The sequence below is a fragment of the Limulus polyphemus genome, unplaced genomic scaffold (genome assembly GCF_000517525.1).
Source record: "Limulus polyphemus unplaced genomic scaffold, Limulus_polyphemus-2.1.2 Scaffold1855, whole genome shotgun sequence".
NCBI lineage: Eukaryota > Metazoa > Arthropoda > Merostomata > Xiphosura > Limulidae > Limulus > Limulus polyphemus.
In genome coordinates this window covers 90,950-113,281 of record NW_013667465.1, presented here as the reverse complement: position 1 = coordinate 113,281, position 22,332 = coordinate 90,950, and the positions used below count along the sequence as shown (strand labels likewise).

General features: G+C 31.6%; 1 protein-coding gene across 2 annotated transcripts; it reads left to right on the top strand.

Annotated features, from left to right (window-relative positions):
* Positions 1-275: 275 nt before the first annotated feature.
* Positions 276-17,137, top strand: LOC106465168 (transmembrane protein 47-like). Of its 2 annotated transcripts, none has more exons than XM_013925370.2 (5): positions 276-395; positions 2,290-2,355; positions 5,859-6,045; positions 11,333-11,482; positions 13,488-17,137. In XM_013925370.2, exons 2-5 carry the CDS (start codon positions 2,302-2,304, stop codon positions 13,715-13,717), a joined length of 621 nt encoding a protein of 206 aa, XP_013780824.1. In that variant the 5' UTR covers positions 276-395; positions 2,290-2,301; the 3' UTR covers positions 13,718-17,137. The 2 variants fall into 2 exon arrangements, with proteins under 2 accessions (XP_013780824.1, XP_022248713.1); XM_022393005.1 differs by lacking the exon at positions 276-395 and adding an exon at positions 1,372-1,418.
* The last annotated feature ends 5,195 nt before the right edge of the window (positions 17,138-22,332 follow it).

Sequence of the window (22,332 nt, the reverse complement as noted above, 5' to 3'; positions counted from 1 at the left end):
CCTGGAGTATTCCCTGGCGGCGAAATACTACTTGTGAACCTTATCAGCGTTGTATAATTGATTTATTAATAAAAATTAGTTATTTCAAATTTGATTTTTAGTCTGAATAAAAGAAGGTGTTATTTTAATTCTGGAGTGAACTTAATAGTTCAGATTTATTTTAAAAGCTGTTAAAAGTATTGACAATATGCTCAATTTAGTGTATAATACGAACAACATATGATAAAATATTATTTTAATGCATTTTTTTTATTAGTAAAACTATTTATACCAGACAAATAACACGGAAGAGGGGAGGGGGCTTTGCTAGGAGCGTTTGGACGTCAAGGGAATCGAAAACCTCGGCTAGTACATCGCCGTTAAGGCTTAAGCTTTGGGCTGTTTATTGTTATCAGGTAAATGAAAAAATAGTTATAAAAAGAGATGTAGTGTCTGAATTTCACCAGTTTATTTCGAGCTCATTTACCATTAATACTACTTGTACTAGCTACTACAGTGACTACAACTACAATACTTCAAACTAAAAATGAACTATAAATATTATTTAGCTCAAACTTGCAGTGTTATTAACACTGTTAATTAGGGCCTAGCCCTAGGCTTAGTGAGTGCTACTACTACTAGTAGTAGTAGTAGTACCAGTAATGTTTATTAACATTTATAAGTTATATAATATTAGTAACAGTTACACAAAAATTGGAATAAGACGTTGTGATATTTATGCTTAAATGGAACGAAGTAAACTACCTAGCATAGAAAGTCACAGTGTATTTATGCATTGTATTTACAACGTTAGTAATAGTGAGGCAATGTTAGGTTTAAAATTTAAAAATCAGTTTTAGTAGTACAACATATAATCTACTGTTCACAGTTCTTTTTGTTGACTTTTAAAGATACTGCCATGACCTTTTGGTATGTCAAAACTAACAGTAACACAAAACTTGTGTCTACTGTCTGGTAACTTACAAGTTACAGTTAAATTGATGATTGACCATCTAAAGTATGTTGACAGTGGACATGAAGACTAAAACACAAGAACAATGGAACTAGAATGAGCATTCAATACTTGATTTTATGAGAAAATAAATTTTGTCTTTTTTTTTTCCTATGTAGCATGACTTGTTAAGTATACTCCTAAATTATTTATAGTGAAGATCATAAAATGTTTAGAGCTTGCTTGCCATTTGCTAAAGTACAGGACACTAAAGACTGTGTTGACCATTTAGTTTCTGATACCAAGGAGCATTCTCTATGTAGTGTTTGTATGTGCGATTAGTGTTATAAGTTGTAATTCAGAAGAGCTGCTTAATAAGTGTAATTAAATAACTTATTCAGGGGGTTTAAGGACAGAAATAGACTTGTGGCTGATTATGGGATTTTCCCTCATGCAAAATGCAGGACTGAATTACTAAGAGCAACAGGTGAGCTAGTTAGGTTTTTGGAATAGTTTTCAGGGTAAGGATGAAATGTGTACCAGAGATGGGCTTCACATAAGCTGGCTAGGCAATAGGTTGTTTGGGAAAGCTAAAAACATTTATTAAAGATAGCTTAAGCTAATCTTGCATAGAGGTGAAGGAAATTGGGAATAAACAAACTGATAGGATATTAGGGCAATGAAGAGGTTTAATGTAGGAAATTTAGAGCATAAAAGATATATAATAGTTTTGAAGAGAAGTGTCAGATTTAAAGATAGATATTGTAGATGCAGGAATAACCTTAGTTGTTGTTACTCTAATCTTAGAAGTATTACTTACAAAATGGATAATTTCAGGGTTCTAGACAAAATAGAAGACTATAATACAATAGTAATTACTAATAGTTGTTAGATGTGGAGAACGTTGATATTAGAAATCATTTGGAAATTCCAGGATACGAGTTATTTTATAATGATAGACTTTTTAACAAAACATACAGATGACAAAGAACTATTTGGTTCTTTAAGGTATTCCTTGAATATCCACACTGAAGAAAAATAAAATTTAAAGTCACCCTTTCAGGAAATCATCAGTTCCCTTTTAACACTCCTGTAATGTGCTGAACACTATTACTATTGGCAGTTCAATCCATCAGTCAATCACCTTTTTAGAAATATATAGCTTTCATAACTATAACCTAGTTTGTCTTTTCCAAATCTTCAATATATGTACTATCATCCTGTTATCTCTAGAATATAACACAAAGAAATCAGAGGTCTTTATTCTTTCAATCCTCAGATATATTATACTCTTGCTTCTTCTTTTGTAATTTATTATGGCTGCTTACAATTTTTTTTGATAATGTTTGGTATTTTAGTGAAGAACAGAGATGCTGTCAACAACTACATCAGTTGAAACAGTAACAGTGGTACGACCTCTAAAGGTAAGCTTAACAAACAATAGACCCTATAGATTTTGTATTTGTTGAGATATCACTGTTATTATTTCAAATAACAGTCAGCATTCAGCAAATGACTACATCAAGTATATCTGCAAAATGTAAATAATTTTTAAAATTTCACCTTTTTTTTGTTAGCAAGTTTATGCATAAAATGCCAATTAAAATATTTTAATGAAATCATTTATAATTAAAACATTATTGAAAATGAAACTAAACAATTAACATATAATGTTTAAAAGAATTACTTGGATCCTTAAATATATAGGACATATGAATGTTGCATGTAAAATGGCTAAGATAGTTGACCTACACAGACAATAATATGGGGTAGTGTGTGAGTGAAGGACATTCTGGAAGTTGTAAATTATAAAAGATTTCTCTTTAACTGTATTTAAGTCTTAAAATCAGGAAGCTCACTTGAATAAAATATGTGAAACAGAGAGTACACATAAAATGGGGGTATTCCTTGGCCAAATATTAGCCCTGTGTCTATCATGTAAAATTCCCAATCCTGCAGAGATGCTTTTTCAGTTAAATTGATTATTGAAATGGAATAAAGGTTGCCATAAAACTATGATATTTATTTTAAATGCTGAGAATAACAACATTCTCGCTTTATTATATAAGTCTGTTGAGGGGACTAGGTAAATGAGGATAATAACATCATGATTACTTAACAGTAAAAAGGACCTTTCATTTTCTGACACCACGTTTCACAATTCTAAGTATTATGTAACAAAAGTAAAATTAAATAAAAAAAAGTAAAATATTGAAAAACTGCCATCAGTATGTGTTTGTTTATTTAACAAAATTTATGCCACTTATTAAAGATTCTCAATTTGACAGTTTAATGCATCAAATTTCCTAATTTAAAAGAACCTCAACCCATTAAAAAAGGTAGAAAAATCTCTCTAATACCACACTTAGTAAGATTTGTATGAATGGTGTCTTAGCCATAAATCTGATAGTGTAAGCTTAAAAAAGTAATCAGTATTTTAGCTCAGTTTCTTGTTGAACGTATATTCTTTCATCATCATAAAGTTCACAGTTTTTTTAAATTATTTAAATATTTCATTTTTTCAAGTTTCACATATCTATTTCGAAAAGCCAAAAACATCGTCACCTTGTGCTATTACCCATGTCCCCCCATGCTGGGCTTATAATGCTAAAAATCAGGTTTTGTAATGCATGGTGAGCACAGCACATATAGCTCATTGTCTAGCTTTCTGTTTAACAACAAACAAACAAACTGTTTGCGTATATCATCCAGTAGATGAATGCCAACAGCAATACAATAACTAAAAAAATTACTGGGCATTGTACATGTTAAAGAAGTAGATTTTTGGGACTTTATGGACATACTCAGTATTTTTCTATAATTTCTAGTACTTAAAGAAATGATTTCCTATACGTGTATTTACTGACTTGAAAATCAACTTTTTAATATAATAGAAGCAAAAGGTCAGGTACATGGACATTGTATATAAAGTACATTCTTATGCTTAAGAACATGTTTAAGTAGAGCTGGGTCAGTTATAAGTACGTACAAACAAAGAAAAGATAACTAAATAAACAAATATTGGTGGTAGGTACTGCCAGCCAGTTCCATTTCCTCTAGTCGCCAGTTAAAAAATAAATAAAATATTGGTAACAAGTGCTACCAGATAAGTAACCTGCCTCTAGTCATCAGTTCAAATACAAATATATATATAATGTTGGTTACAAGTGCTACCAGACAAGTAACCTCTTTCCAGTTTAAAATTAATGACAGTAGTAGATAATCTTAATAGCTTTGCCATAACAAAGATGGAGTAAGCAAATTTGGTGGCAATGGGAATTAAACCAAGACCACCCTGCAAATCATAAGCACTGCTCTAAGTCATCAAAGCTGGACATACTTCAAGTAAAAATAAATTTATAAGGCTAAAATTGGGTAGAGCACAAATAACCCATTATGTAGCTTTGTGTTTAGATAATATATAATAGAAATATTTAAATTAATTGGATAGTTGGAATAAATTAAAACAGTAATTTCAGTAATTTGATTATATTTGTGACAATCAATATAATCAGAAACACTAATTTTGATTAATCAATTAACTTGCATGATGCTAATTGAGGTAATTTGCTGCTAGCAGGTAATCTGTTAATTCATCCATCTCTTGTGGTAAGTGTATGGATTTGCAATTCTAAGATCCAGAATTTGATTTCCTATATTGGACAGAGGGCAGGTAACCCATCGTTTAGCTTTGTGCTAAAACAAACTCCATTATATGTATGTACATTTGCAGAAAACCAAAGATATTTTAAGATAATGCTTATAACTTTAATCCATATTTTATTATCATTGTATTTTGAGAATAACCAATGTATTGTTTCTAAGGTTGCATAGTACAGCATTATGACATATGATAGGTGGTCACCCAGTCAGGTCAGTAAGGGTTACAAACTGAGGAAGCATATGATTTTCAGTTTCTAGTGCCCATTCAGTTAAATAAACAGATGAGAATGATATGGTGAAGTGTGAATTTTTCCCACACCTAACACTTGGCAAACAACTAGCTATTGAAATTAACCTCTTGACCAATGTGCATCTCTCTGGGTGCTCTATAACACAGTATCCATTGTTTGTTCAGCTAAGAGGGTAAAATATGATTATATTAATATCATAACATTGGGAAATGTAGTTAAAATCCCAAAACCTTTTGTGAAGATTGTAAATGATTAGTGTATTAACCAGAAGTGTAAACTGCAACCACTTATGGTGTGAATCTGGTATTTCATATGGAAGTATTTTGATAGTCTAATCACTTATGGGAAAATTGCTACTCTCCTAATTTCTTTGGATATTTTTATCAAAAAAGCAAGTTATTGGTTATGTAGTTAATAATTTCAGTTCAACAGTTTTAAAATGGATTTCTGTCTTGTTTTGTGACATATAGATTAAGCAGATTTTAAATGAAATAAGACTAGCTGAATAGCACCATTGTTTTCTCTTAATATCATTTTAAATGCAATCCATATTTTCAAGTAGAAGTTACTTAAAACTTGTCCCCTTTTTATATTCATATTGTTGCTTATTCCGGTTGCACTAAAGAAGGGGAAGATCAAGTAATCCCCGACATTTTCTTGTTTAACTTACCTACTTTTATGTAACATCTGTACAAGCCTTGTACTTTTATATAACTTGGCTGATTCTGCACATGTAAGATTTTTTAATCAGACAGATAAAATACTGGGCCAATTTGTTTAAAAAATTATGATGTGCTTTATGTAAGTGAACATTTGTAGAAATGTAAGCTTATCAAATAGTCTGAAATCAACAGAAATAGGAATATATGCAACTAGTATTACAAAAGGCACATAAATGCCATTTGTGTTTTTAATTCATTTATTGCATATATATATATTTATTTATATATTAATTCTTATAAGTTTCTGTTGTATTTTTGTTTTCTCATGAAGTAATTTTTTTTCTGGTTTAGGTTATAGCTTTTATCTGTGGTTTGATTGTGATCCTGTTGATGATATTATGTGTGGCATCTTCTAACTGGTTAACAGCTGATAAGTTTCGCCAGGGACTTTGGGAACACTGTATTGATGAGAATGCACCACTGCCACTTCCATTTGACTTGAATGCCAAGCCTGGCTGTTATAAAGCCCGTTCAGTTGGTAGGTTGTGGTTAGAATTATCTGTGAATTTTATTGTGAACTCTATATTTTTGTTGTTTATGATCTGCATTTTGATTTTTAACATGTAGTGCTTTTATTTTAAATGGTTCCACACTGATTTTGATATTTTATTTTGTCTATATTCTGCCTTCTGTGTGGAATGTTTTTTTGTATAGAAACTGAACTGATAAACCCTGAGTATTGTTGATATAATTATTAATTTACTAAATAGATTATAGCTTTTCATTATTTTATTTCTTCAAAAATCATTAACTGATGATGCAGTTGCCATCATATTTAAAATACATTAATGCAAAGTTTAATTATGAGCTCTTTCATATATTGTTGGGTAATTATTAAATAGGAAATACCACTGTTGATTAATTTTATAGATATTTATATTAACCCTTTGGATGCTATGATCAGAATTATCTAACTTGACATTTATAGCCGTTTGGTGGGACAAGCAGATTTACCCCACGGTGTCACAAAAACTTTTCCTCATAATGCAACAATCAGGATACTCGCACATCCTTGAATTTCCTGCCTTAGTACAGTGTGTGTGTGTACATCACTGAGTAAAAGTGCAACTAATGGATTTTGGCATTGAAAAGTACTAAAAAAGGTCAAATTCTAAATTTCATTTTTTAGTGAATAATTTACATTTTTCAAGAAGCCACCTGAAATTTAATTATTCACTTAAAGGATTAAACTGATATCTTGTACAATTTATCACTGCACCAGATGGTCCACCCATTCATTCATTTATAGTTATGTTATTGATCCTTATGTTTCTCAGGCTTGCTTTGTATAGACTTGTGTATGGGATGTAAGGCTGTATAAGTGGTTTCTATAGGTGTAAATAATCTAAGATATACAGATGACACAGTTTTATTTGATGAAAATCCAGACAGAATGCAACAAATTGTAGGTAAAAATTTAAGAAAAATGTGAATAATATGGATTTCATATGAATGTTAAGAAAACAAAAACAGTGGTTATCAGCATAAAGAAACAAAAGCCCAAAGCTAAAATAATAATAAATGGAGAGCAACTAGAATAAGTAAAAAACTTTATCTACTCTAAACAATTAATTACAGAGGATGGCACATGTGTAGAAAAGATAAGAAAAACAAATAGCTATTGCAAAAACTGCCTTTAATAATATTAACATGAGATAAAAAAAATAAATCTCCAACTAAAAATGAAAATCATCAAATGTTACATATGATCAACACTGTTGGTGCAAAGTCTTGAACAATCAATGAAAGTTTATAGAAAAAGCTAGAAACGTTTGATATGTGGTTATTCTGGTGAATTGGAAGAATGCTATGGATAGACAGGAAACAAATGAAGAGATTTTAAGAAAATTAGATATAAAATAAGAACATGTGGACACTGTAAAGCAAAGGAAAATATTATATTTTAGACATAGAAAAAGGCACAATCAAATACAGAAATTTATGCAAAAAGAAAGTGAAAGGAATGAGAGCAAAAGGATGTCAAAGAATGAAATGGAGTATAATATCAAACAGTGGACAGACCTTAAGATCTTGAAGTGCACAAAAAGAGCTCAAGAAAGATGGTATCCGTGGTCAACCTCTGTAATGGCGATGGCACATAATGAGTAACTAATAGGATTTCTAATACAGCCTTAAATGTTTTTGCTGTTTCATTTTAATTATAAATTTATGAGAAATCAAGGGACCTTTGGGCTATTATGAACGTCCATACTTCCTCAACAAACAGTAAACTTATTCATTTAATTGAGTCTTGATACTCCAAATATTTATCAATTGTTTTTTTAAACTTTTGTAGAGTTTTAGCCTCTACCACTCTACATTGGGAATTTATTCTATAGATTTACCACCCTATTGGAAAATACAAATTCTCCAACTGGAAATGTGAGAAACGAAATAATGCATCAATCTTATCAATTTCTTTAATAATTTTGAATACTTCGTTCACTTAGATCACCCTTGACCCTTCTCTTTTCAAGAGAGAATAAGTTAGAGATCTGTCCTCATATGACAACCCATCTATTCCCAGAATCATCCTAGGAGCTTTCTTTTGAAGCCTCTTGAATAATTGTGTGTCCTTTGTAAGATAAAGGGACTGAAATTGAGTACAATACTCCAAATAAGGCCTAACTAGTGACTTATACAATAAAGCCACTGTGTCTTTAGACTTGAAGTCGGTATTCCTGTACATACAACCTAAACTTCTGTTTGCTTTATCACTTGCAATAGAACACTACCTCAAAAGCTTAAGAGTTGTACCAATATAACAAGATCCTTTTCCTCATTTACATAATTATAGGGATTACCTATCTAAGTTGTAATATATGTTTAATGTATATCATGGTACACACATATCATAATTTATTATAATTAAATATCTTCCAGGTGTTTTTCCAACTAACCAACCAGTATATATATATATGTATGTATGTATATGTACACATTATGTAAAAAGATGCACCATGAATGGATGTTAATCCTCCAAAATCCTGGTAGTACCTATTGGATATAAGGTTTTTATATCATTGTGACATTCATGATCATTAATTGCCAACAGAAAATGTTTAAGTATCTGCATAATACAAGAATGGTATGTAAGCAGAAAAATTATAATGAATTGAAACAACATTGGTAAAAAAGAAGTAAAGACAAGTGTACAAACAAAATCTTTATTCATGATGACTGTTGGTTACTAAGTGGCTGTCTTCTAGTTGTTTAAACTCAAACTGGCTGCTGGGGTTAAGAGAGGGTTCCAATCATGTCTGCACATGACAAGGACAGAAGAAAAAATTATGTGATACCACACATTTATATTGGACAAAGTAGTCTTTATACGGTATCTTATAGTCCTTACATTGTTTACATCAACAACTGTTTCAAATATCATATTCAACAAAGAGAACCACAACCTATACCATCTTGTACAAATATCTGTGTCATCCCTTGAGATGGACTTGCCACATGCTAGGAAGTATACAAATAGACAAAGGTTAAACTAGTACAAGCTATGTAAGATAACCATTGTAAAAGGATTAGTAGATGTATGTGTACTACCCTTGGACATTTGGTTAACAATGATGTCATTAATTACATGCAGAAAACCTACATGCAAATTTACTATTGTTATATTCTAAAATAGTTATGGAGGAGTGAAATTAGCAGGTATTTCAATTGTGAAATTGCTGTCAAACTTAACCAGTTTCCTGAATTTGCCCCTATTTCATCTGTTAACTGTTACATTGATATTGAAAAAAGGATTCAAACTCAAAGATAAATATGTATAAGTACAACTTATTAAACAAAAATAATTTTAGTAGTGATAATAAAGTGCTTTTTGGTCTTTGAACCATGAGTCTTTGTCCAACCAACTTTGTTTGTTTGTTTTTGATAATTGGAAAAAAAATGTTAAATTTGAAAATTAATTGTTGCCTGATATGGTTGAAAAAACTTCAATACTTAAAGAAAGAAATGTAAAAAATTGGATTGCTTATAGTTCCATACTATAAACACAACTTACATAAAATTATACAAATATGAAACTAATCCAAACAACAACTTGCTCACTGTCAAACTGTGGGTAGTGCCTCCTGTGGTATCTCAAGTTCACTGATTTCCTGCAAGTAATTGGGTAAGACCTACAGAATAACTGAAGGTTCACCAGCATTTTTTTTTCAGCAAAATCTGAATTTTCTTAACCTCAACATTTTTTGAAGCAAAGAAAGAGACTGGGCACAATATATCACACAGTGAAAGAATCTTTATTTAAGCAATCACAAACAACAATCAAAGCTTTTAAGGGTAAAAGTATTTTGGCACCTTTACTGGAGATATATCTGTTTGTTAATATCTCAGGGTAGCCTTCTCTCATTTGCCTTATGTTAAATTCTTACATCCTATAATCTTCAGTCTTTTTCCAGACTGAGAAAACATGGCATTATATAGAAAGGACAATAATGTCATTCTTAGGACACAGGTGCCATCCACATGACTGATGGTAACTCTCGCTACAAAACAAGGGGTGTTGTATCACTGTGACGTCACCTGACTTTCCAGTGGAAAAGATCATTGTTACTTTCTATACAGTAATGCATTATGCTACAGCAATCTTTCCCACAAGAAAGTATATACAATATTCTAATTAAACTGAGTAACTAGGGTGAGAGGAGCTTAGTGTGTTCTTTCAGTGACCTGCTCAAAATGCACAAAAATCTTGAAAATTTTGTATACTAACTAAGGGGACAGGAAACATATGATATGCTTGCATACCACACTTCTAGCATTGAAGCAACATTTATGGCATTCTTATTGTTGATCAATTGAATAAATATAATAGTAATTAATGTACTCAATTTCTCTGTAACGTTTATTTTAGAAATTGCTATAGTTTTACAGTATATTAAAATAAAACAGTGAAAATTTGGTTGCATTTCATCTCAGAGCCTAATTATTTAGCTTCTCGGTGCCTAGTGACAGCTCCATTCCCAGTCTAAAATATTTTTTGCCTTGTTCTGCTCATATTTACAATTTATCACTACTAAAATTATAGCCGTAACTTTGTATTTAGTAGCGAATATGGAAAACTGATAAGAAAAAGGTTGAAAGCTAAGAAGTAAGTTTTCTTTCTTAATTTTTTAAATAAGCTGTATTTGATGCAACTGTTTTTAGATTAGTATCTTAAGTTTATAGTGTATGTTTAAGTTTTGTGTCAATGCATACTTCTTTGTAGAAATTTAATTTCAAGAATTTTTACATAATTGCTTTTGTAGTTTAAAAAGTATTAAATTTTTACATATACTTTTGATAATTGTTATGTATTCAAGCTTACGTAAAAACAAGTCACCTTGTACTGAAGGTACAGATTCAGTTAAGTTCATTTTATCTCTGTGATGAATACTTTCCTATTATGCTAACAATATAATTAAAACACATAAAGAGTCACAGATATAAAGAAATGATTACAAAGAAAGAGATAGGTGGAAAGTACTTCCAGGTCACTCAGTTGAAGACAGTAGTTTTAATACTAAATCCTATATTACAGTTCAGTAAAAGCAGTTCTGGTTACAAGATATATAAACAGAAGATATACATATGTTTTTCCAGTAAATATTCTAAATGTGAGCATTTAACATAAAGGTTGTGAAAACAAGAATTGTTTTTTTGTTTTTTTTGTGTGTATTGTACTTTACTAAGGGAATATAAGATTATTAGCCCAGTAAACTGATATTTTTATAGTTTCTGAAACATCTGTCTTCACTTTTCACTCCTAGCCTATATCCAAGGGTCTGCTGCACTTTGTGTGATCACTCTCCTCTGTGACATTGGTGCCACTGTGTTAACTGGTCTAGGACTGTGTAACAAAGAACCTATTCGCAAATACAAGTTCTACCGATTAGCTCTTTATGTAATGGTTTGTGCATGTAAGTGAATTTTTCATTATTCTTAACAAGTTCAGTTTCTCTGTCTTTTGTTTTTAAAAAAAATATTTTTCTCTCTTTAACCCTTGTACCTATACACTTGTGTGCATCTAGCACATTTAATTAGACTGTGCTGAACATTTTGAAACTACATTTTCAATAACTAATAACAAGTGCTAACCTGCATTATTTGTTCCCATTGTCTCTGTCCTGCATATTTCATGTACATGCATCTAGAGACACGTTAACCCTACGTGCATGAATGAAGGTTCAAAATGCCAATGTCATGACTTTTACAGTGTATGTCAATAAACTTGGCATCAGAATATACTTTATAATTCAAATTATAATATTATACAAATTTAGATTTCTTACTTTAAAAAGAAAATATTGTAATAAATTTTCAGTTTTAGATTATCTTTCTTCCCTTATATAGATTTCAGAATGTCCACCAAATAGATACACCAACTACAAACACTTACAAGCCAGAATTTAAAATAAGAACCTCCTACCCTCTTTATTTTCTGAGATATCAATAAATTTATTAAACCCACCACAGAAACTCCTCCCAATTCTTCATGCTTTTGAAATTACTTATTTACTCATTCTTGTTTATAAACAATAGGAAGGCCATTTTGTGAAGTATGTAATTATTTATTTTAGTAACAGGTGCTATATTTCAAGCAGATTTTATTGAATGAAATCCAAAATTGATTTTCCAGTAAGTAATGAAATTTAAACCTGTTTATAGGTTAGTTAGAAAGCCAGATAAATTATAAGAGTTTTGGAGCATTCTGTTTAACTATTTGAATTTTTTTGTGGGGGCATTCAATGTAGAAAAACTTAAGGTTAATGAAGATTGGCTTTTTTATTTCTTTATTGATACATGTTTTTTTAACAAAAGTAACTTAGATGTAAAAATTATAAACTTGTAGATAAAAAAAACTTAAAATAAAGAAATAACTTTTTTTTTTCACCTCGAGGAACATATGTAGTTAGACAATGCATGATTAACCTTACATTTTGTTTACACTTAACTCTGCATTCCTGCTGGGTGACTTATTGCTATTCATGGTAATGAGACACAATTGAAAGAGCAATAAAATGACAGATAAAATAGAAAGTTTAACTGAAAAAAACAAACAAAAATATTTGATATTCTTTTAGGAGGTTCTAGAGAATATTCAGATAAAACTTGAAAACTGTAAGATGAAAAAAAGTATTTTTATTCTTAACATGAAAATCACCTTGCACTCAGACTAGTCTCAATCAGTCTGGCAAAAATAAATTCAGAAACAGATCTTTAGTAAAAATACTTTATTAAAAAATCCTAATTTTTTTATACAACGATTGCAATGTTTACTAAAAGCTTACCAAATTTTGTAAAAGTAAATTCAAAATTATAATAAACATTAATTCACCAATATGAACTCAGTCTAGTTGATGAACCCTGTGCACATAGAGTTAATGATGTATAAAATGAAGAAAATGTGCTAATCTAACAAAGCTTGAGGTATAGGCTCACTTGGTCTATCTGATGTGTGCACCATGTATGTTGTGTATGGTATTTAGTATTAGCTATTCAAACTGAGTCTTAGCTCGTATCTAATTATATATATGACAGTGGTTCTTTGTGACTACTGTGAGCTGTTACGTGTATCAGTTTTTGTCCATGACAGTTATACATTTGTAGTTGCAACACACTTTGAAGTATTACAAGTTATATGAGAAACATTGTTCTTAATGGTGTTTACAATGTCAGATATGCGTTATAAGATGTAATCTTTGTGTTTTTGTATGCATTTGAATGAAAAAATATACTTAAAAACATATAGTATGTAAATGTAGGTTCTGATTTAATATACACACTTTATGAAAGTTAAAATTTAATTGCATACATTACTTCTTGGATTTAACTCACCCATCCATTCATCACCAATTTCATATATTTCAATGAATAGCTGTACTAGTGTGTTTATCTTCAATAACTGTGTGGCTGTTTTTTCAGTGTTCTGCATCCTGATTGCCTTGGTTATCTATCCAGCCTGTTTTGCTGCAGAAATTGAAGAAAGCAATCGACAAATTTGGGAGTTTGGATGGGCATATGGAGTGGGATGGGGGGCAGCAATTTTTCTTTTTGGTGCCATTATCTTGCTGTTGTGTGACAAAGAAACTGAAGAAATTTACTACAAGCAGAGAACCGTTACTTACAATGGAACTAAAGAATCCAAAGCCTGAATTGGTATTGGTAACCACTGTACATACCATTAAACATTTTTTGATAAAGGTTGAATGAAGTTTTGCACAGTCATGGACAATCATCTATGTATTGTCCTTTTTGCTCCACTGGAGAAACTTGACATTTCTCAATAAGAGAACTGTTAAGCACAACCTTGTGTTGTGTATAAAATCCAATGGCCAATTTTAGTAGAACTGTTCAACACAATTTTGTGTTTTGTGCAAGATCATATTCCTAATATCAAGTTGGTAAACTGTCATAATTCTTTTAATTATAAAAACTTGAATTTGTGTAAAAAATAATAAACTTAAATCATTCCCCCTTATTATGTTCTTTATAATAAACAAATATTCTATAAACCCTGTATACCTATTGTTATTATGGCTGGATCATGTAACACAAATGCAGGAAATTTTTTTATAGATAAAGTTCAGTTTATATTTGATGGTGAATGTATTGTAGATTAGTAAGGTATTGGATTTAATTTTGTGTCATTTTTCTTAGTAGAATAGTAAATATTGTTTATGTTAGCGATTTGTACAGAAGATTTAAAGATAATTCAGAGAACCTGCAGTTTTTGGTTCATTTACAAGCAAAATGTATCTTACAGCTTTTTTCAGACATTCTAGACGTTGACTGTTAGAATAAATTTAACAGTGCAGTTGCGTCAATGAATATGTGATACATTCTAAACTGGAAGTGTTATGATGTTGGCAACTCTTAGCAGATAAATTTGGCACAAAGTTATGCATTCTATATAAGGACTAGTATAGTCATCAGTGCTGAATACTGTATATCCAGGGTTGTATGTTAAAAAACACACGATATTTAATTTCTTTCTGTGGGTGTACTGTTTCATAGTTATGTACAATTTCTCTGTGTAAGATATGCTGTAAATTTTTATTTCCAGTTCATAGGAACCGTCTTTTCTTTAAAATTTTTTTTTGTCAAGTATGGTGTCTGAAAGATTCTAACTATAAAAACTACGAATGGACCAAACACCTCCAGATATAAATATTTTGCACAAAAAGTTGATGATTAATTTCTAATGTATGTTACTGTGAGTTTCCTTGTATTAAATGTAACTGTTATTGAATTATTTGGAGTATTAATGTTTCTCTTTTATTATATCTAAAATCCAGGACCCATATAACTCCCCAAGCCCAGTGGTTCCTTAATATAATCTTTATGATTATTCATATGAAAGGCAAAGCTTGAAAAAATAATACATCAGTAGTACCTTATGTAAAATCCACCTTAAAATTTCTGTACGCACATATGATCTTAAGAATGAGAGAGATTCCCCAAGTGGTTCCTAAGATCAATAAATTATTTACTGGGAATCTTGATTCAGTTGTTATTGTTGTTTAACAACTACTATACAGGAGGATTGAATAATATAATTCAAATCTATACCTGAAAACATACTTTCCAAGTGACATGGTTTTTGTCCATATTCATAGACTATAATTATCCTTGAGTCATTTATTCCACACTATTTACTTATATCTTCATATAATTTATTCTTCATTGTCCTTATTTCCTCTTCATATTCAGTAGAAAAATATCTCAAATTATTCATCCTTCCTGGTTTCAGTAGTTATAAGAACAAGACTTGTTGTTTACTGCTTAATAGGGGTGGGACAAATATCAAATCTGATCTGATTGGATACATAAATTTTTCAATGAATTAGATAATCAAATAGCATTTCCATCAAAGGATTATCTTGTGATATTATACAAGCATGACACTACTAGCACATGCATCAAATGTAAGTATTGTATAATCTAGCCAACTGGCAATCTACTAGCTTCTAAACATAATAGCATTTTTGTTGACACAAGAGTGGGAGACCTGCTTGTCATAAGAGACATTGTGTAGCTGAAATAAACTTAACACCCACCCATGTTGTTGCCACTGTGTGTCAGAGGTGGTAGTGACAGCAGTGGCAAGCACTGTCTCATGCCACCGTGTGCTTCATGTTTTCCTTAAAGGGCTTGCAATGGCTGCTCACTCATGTGGAACTGTACATTTTTAAAACTATGACCAAAGAACTAATTTATTACTGTACTGTAAAGAAGTGGTAACTCACATGAGCTGCCTGCTACACATTTGCAGTATGAATGGCTACATCTATTATATGATCCAAAAATGTCTTAATCCAATTGGATATAAGGTCCAGACTACTATTAGTCCTAGCCCTACGTGGTTACAGTTAGTGGGCCCATTCTTTGTTATCTCAATTGATTTGTCAAGAATTCAAAATATGTAATTTGCTTAATAAAATACACTGCCTTCTGATGAAATATTTTTTATTTCTAGCTTTTTGCTCAATGTAGAATCATACTGGTTACCTTGTGAATATTTAACGCAGTAAAGGGCAATCCTCGTTTAATTTGAAAATATTAGGATAGTAAATTACACAGGCTATCTCAAAAAAATTTATTCTCAGGTGTAAAGTCTAAAAAGCAACAAATTTTTTACTTGCCATTTTATTAGGTAACTAATAAGGTCATCCAAGAAAGTGATACCACATTTTACATTCCAGTTTATTTTACTTAAAAAATGTGGATTAGAAACACTTAAAAACAATGAGAATGGAGTTGATATGGTTAATGGTTTGATAGTCGTTAAGAGAACTACAAGAATAAATAATAGCAAGAGTCAACTGTATGAAAGTGTAATGTGCAGGACAGATGTGGTATTTCATACACAGGAAAGAAAAGTAATGTATTTAGATTAATTAAGTGCTAAAGTGTATTGAAATCTAAAAAAAAATATTTAATCTTGGCACTAGCCAAATATTGATTTTTTCCAGAAGGTAGAATCCATGTGAGACTTTCGAGTTCAACAATGATGCTTAAGAATGTTAAAATAAAAGTATTCTTATTATGTAGTGAAAGAAAAGCCTTTTAATTCTTGTGTCTTTTATTTAATGTTTAATAGTATCTCAAACTAGCACACTGTTACAAAAGCAGTAAACTTACATTATAAGTTTTTCTTAATCACAGGTTTCTTATTTCTTTCACTTAACGGCGTAAAAGTGAATTCAAATTACATTATGTATGATAAACTGAATGGAATGTAGAGCTAAATGGTAACAATATTAAAAACAATCTTATTTTACCACATATGTTGTGGACAGATAATATCATGCTGAAAATGCTTGAAGTATATATAAATTACTCTTCTATTTAAGAAAAATGACATTCATAAGAAGAATTGTAATAAAAAGGATTAATTAGGTCCTAAAGTAATTGAAAAGGCTATTGTGTTACATGGATAGTAAAGTAACATTATTGAAATTATTCATGGGAAAGAAATGGCTGTGGTATTTTCAGGTGCATTGATTATCTTACATGTAGGAATGTTGTCCATAAATAATGAAAAGTGGCAAAACATTATGCAGAATTTCTGACTCTGAGTTTAATAGAGATTGATTAGTTTGTTTTAGAGTAAAGACACATTGTGCTATTTGCAGGAAATGAAACTCCAGATTTTAGAGCTGCAAACTTACTGCTGTCCCAATGGGGTGCAAAGAGACCAACCATAGCATTATAAAAAATGAAAAGCAATCTTAGTTATTCAGATATCAAGTGTATATACACATAAGGCAACGGTACTCTCGGATGAGAATAAGTGACTGTATACAAAGATACAGAAGCATCATCTCTCCCAGAATACATTTGCTACCCATTTTGCTGGTTATTCCATAAATAGAGAGGACATTGTACAGGTTTTCCTAAATCTACACATTTGATCTTGCTCTCCAGACCACATTGTATACTAAACAACTATGTTCTATAACAATAACATCGCTTGCAGAATTAGAAGCACTAGCAAGTTAACTACATTCCATAACCAGTTTCTCTAATGAAAAACCTGCACTTGTGAAAAAATTTGTAAAGTTTAAGTGAATGTGAAGTGTTCCTCTTCTTAAATTAAAAGGAACATCTATTATACTTCACAAAGCACATGCTCTCTCCTCCATTATCTTTGTGCCAACCGAAAATTTCCTTACTTTATATTTTGAAATCCAAATACATAAAAATAAAACCATACATGGCAAGACTTGTAGACAAGCACAACCCTTTAACAAAGATACATGCATTCCCCCAAATGAAACTCCAAGTATTTTGCTTTGAGTTTCACTTGCTAAAAAGTTGAAAAACATTTAAACCAAGATAGCTTTTATTTTTACTTTATAAAAGTTATAAGAAAATTCCAAGCAAAACAACTTATAAGCCTAATATTTATAAAAAATTGCTTAGATTGCAACTTTTTTCCTTCACATTTTTTGTCTATTTTGTGAAAATATTATTTCAGATTTGTCTCCCATAAGTCACTGCTAAGGAGACCTTCCATTCAATAACAGATCAATGAATTTATTTATTTTTATTGCAATTCAACAATCCTAAACAATAAAAAGAAGCCATTAAAACTTTCTTTACATGCATAAAAATATTTCTTCTTTTCGACAAACAAACTTTTATACCTGTGAAGGATATGTTATTATTATATGAAGCAGTAAAACATATATTTATTTGCCTCAGTTTTTCTCAATCTTGTGGACAGAATATCCAAAGATTGGATGGATGGATTTTGGCTTTGGCTAATTCTGCCTAGACCTGACAATCTCTCTTGTCACTCTAGACTGATTGGATTCATCCTAGTCTTGTTGATTCTCCCCTTCACTCAAGCATAAGGCCCAAATCTCTTTCTTTATGGCAGTAGTGATTTAAGGCTGTCAGTCATCTGTGTAAGAGTATAATGCACTGAGATGCTGGTTGGAGCTACTGTCAAGAACTCCAAATGGAAAGATGATTATTGCTGGGACTACTTGAGTGGAGTTAGTGCAGCTATTGACATCCATTGCTGTGGAGATGGCCATAGTTATTATGGGCACTAGTTAAAAAGGTGACAAGACTGATGCTAAAGAGAGGGGCCACTCACAGAGTTTTTATATCTTCCTCTTGGATTTTAATTTTGGGAATATTTTCTTAAGTTGAGGTTTGTAGTGGCCCTGCTAAGGAACATTCACGTATGATTATGATACTTTCAGATGACTTTGCAACTTCTGAGAACTTTACATGTCTTCTTATTCTGCAGTGACTATATCTTGATTGCCTTGTTTCTGCTGGTGGAGTCAGCTGCTAGGCTAGGCTTCAGTGATGTGTCACTCAAAGAGAAATAGTTGTACCCTGACTGTGGGTGGCACTGTAGACAGATGCTCTGGAATTGAAAGGATGGTCATTGATGTCACTGACAGTTGGGGCCCCAGCTCCTGGATGGTACAGTGGTGAGTCACCGTATGCAATTTTCTTCAAGCTCTACATGACACCAGGGGTTACAGCAGTTCTCCTCCAACCATATATATGTTACCTCTGTCTCATAGGTCATCATATTCACCACTCACTGCTAGCAGTCTCTCCTGACAACAAGATAGCTCTTACTGGTAGACATTATTCACAGACCACCAGTTAATCTCATTCAAGTGGCCATAGTGACATCAACCATGGTTGGGGTTGACAACCCTGATTAGCAACAGTCTGAGAATCTTGTAGAGATCGCCCAATTTGGGCTGAGGACCACCATCCTGTAAGTTGCTACACACTCTCAATCATCCATTGTTTCAATATACTGAGGTCTAAATTTAGAGATAGAACCTATTCAGCAACTTTAGCCAGGTCAAGATCATAGACATGGCCTTTACCAATATTGGCAATAGGGCTTTGTTCAGGAGAGGACTTTTCCTAGACTTCACACCTCTCTCTCCTTTCTCACAAGTTCTAATTACTTAATGTGATGTTAGACAGTACATGTAATTTGTTTTTAGTTGTAATACCCACCTAGGAAAAACAATTAGTTGTTATTTCACTAATTTGCATCCATGTTTAAGCCAGGACCAACCACCATCCAGAAAAGGGGGGCTTTGCATGCCTTTCCTACTGCCGAGGTCCCATCAGCTAAGTGATTCTGGTGGTATGCCCAGATATTGCAAGGGTTTGAACATTTATCCAAACTACCAAAGGTGTTGACCACCTGTGAGAAATGCCATTTCCATTAGTATAAAGCTCAAAATGTAACTTATCAAGATTTAACATAGTGCAGAAAAAGTACACTTGTCAAAAAAAATTTCACAGAAACAAAATGTAAACTTATTAATTTACTCTGTGGTATTCTCTAGTGCTCTGTTCACTTTATAGGTAAGAATAGTAACCACATGAGAAATGTCAGAAAAACACATTCAGTGATAAAGAGTGCACAGAAACATGAGACAGCCTACTCACAGATCCCTGGAAGAAGCTCTTTATCAGATGAGAATAATGACTGTATACAAAAATAAAATAGCATCATCTCTCCCTCAATGCATGCATAACCCTCCATCACTGGTTGTTCTATAAGTGAAAATATATTATGTGGTCTATATAATGAGGTCAGTTGTGTAGACTTCAGAATATATGGAGGCAACCTTAAGAACACATGGCTGAAAATAGTAAAATCAATGCCTGATTTTGTAGTCATTATTAACCTATCAATCCTCTGCCCTTTATATGAATCTGATACACTTTGAATAACAAATATAAAAATAAAAATTAATAACATGCAATGCTTCAAAATTTAATTCAGTGTATGTTTAAAGGGAGTAACACAGAAAGCCTGGTGAAATTATAATAAATCAACAGAAACAAACATTGATTACATGACTTCCGAGTGTTATATCCTGAGTCAGGACAGCTGAAGTTCTACTGGTGTTGTTTCACAGGTAATGGCACTTAGTGAAACAGTTCCAGACTAGGTAACATTTTAAACAGAATTTTTTACCATAAGTACTTAAGGATTAGAAAGCAAACTTCAAATAAATTCACATAAAAACCCATGGAAACAGACAATACATCAGATGTGACAATTCATTATGTGTAAATGGACAAACATTGCTATTGTCTTTAGTTTGGCTAGTATAGTATTAAACTTAATTTTTTTACACAATAGCAATAGTAACTATAATCAACATTACAGAGTTAAAGTGAGCAAAGGTGAAACAAAGAAAATAATATTCAAGTTAAACAATCCCATTTTCAGTTGTGTGGCTCTACAAGCATCAGGCCCAGTGGCGATGCACTGTTCTGAACTGCCTGAAGCCATTCCCAAGTGAACTAAATAGCTTTATAACATATTCTATGGGAGAGTTAGAAGCACTAAAGAAATCATCAATGATAATAAGTAGTTAGAACACTAGCACATAACCTGTTTATCTATTGATGTATATGTGAAAAATTTTGAAACATGAAATATTCACCTGTGAAATCTAATAGGAATAGAAATACCCAGTATTTTTCACATATGAAATAGCTAACTTGAGCTTTATATATTAGTTTGATGTCTTTTTTCAATCATTCATAGGTCAAACATACAACTTAGATAAAATTATTCTGAAAAAAACATTTTCTCACTTCTATGTATGTTGTCATAATGATGAAAGTTTGCATTCACCCACATATATGTAAATGTTTATTTGACCAGCATAGTTCTTTTATAAGTACTACCATATTTCATCATCTTAAGACATGTAGTATGTCATTATCATGAATGTGTTAATTATATGTACATCTTCAGTAATATAAACCAATGCTAGAATCCGGGTTCCTTTTAACAGTTAAAAGTTTACCTTACATTGAAATTACTATTATTTATTTTTTCTCAAACCTAAGTAATGAGAAAAACTGCATTATGAAATATGGAATGATAGTAGTTAATCCACACAGTGGACTAATAGATTGAAGTTTGTTTGTTTTTGAATTACGCGCAACGCTACACGAGGGCTATCTGCGCGTGTTTGCAACAGACTTTTTATGTTTGCTTGCCATATTTTGTGAAGATACATGTAGTAAATTCAGAATTATAGCAAAAATTACTTTGTATAGTTTCACAGATATGGGGGGTTGGTCCAATGAATTGATGACACTGATGCAGGGTTAAAATTGGTGAATTATTAGACGAGAACAAAAAAGAATTGAAATTTAATTTCTAATTACTTAATGTGAGGTTAGGCAGAACATTTAATTTGTTTTTAATTGCAATATCCACATAGGAAAAACAGTTTTTGTTTCATTAATTTGCATGAAACAAAATACCTCATACTGAAAAAAATATCTCAGAACAAATATTTGACATCATATTTCAATCTGAGGCCTGGCATGGCTAGGTAGTTAGGGCGCTCGACTTGCAATGTGTGGGTTGCAGGTTCGTGTTTGAATCCCCGTCTCACCAAACATGCTCACCCTTTCAGCCATGGGGGCATTATAATTTGACAGTCAATCCCACTATTTGTTGGTAAAAAAAAGTAGCCCAAGAGTTGGCAGTGGGTGGTGATGACTTCCCTCTAGCCTTACACTGCTAAATTAGGGACGGCTAACACACAAATGGAATTTTTTAATAGATTTATTTGTGAATTTACAAAGCCATTATTCAGTCAGTCTAAAGTAAAAGATGATTTTCATGCTAAGAATAAAAAATCCTTTTTTCATCATACAATTTTCATATTTCATTTGCCTTACCTGCAAAACTTCCCAAGTTAATATCAAAGGTTTTTTGTGAATTTTTGGTGAAACA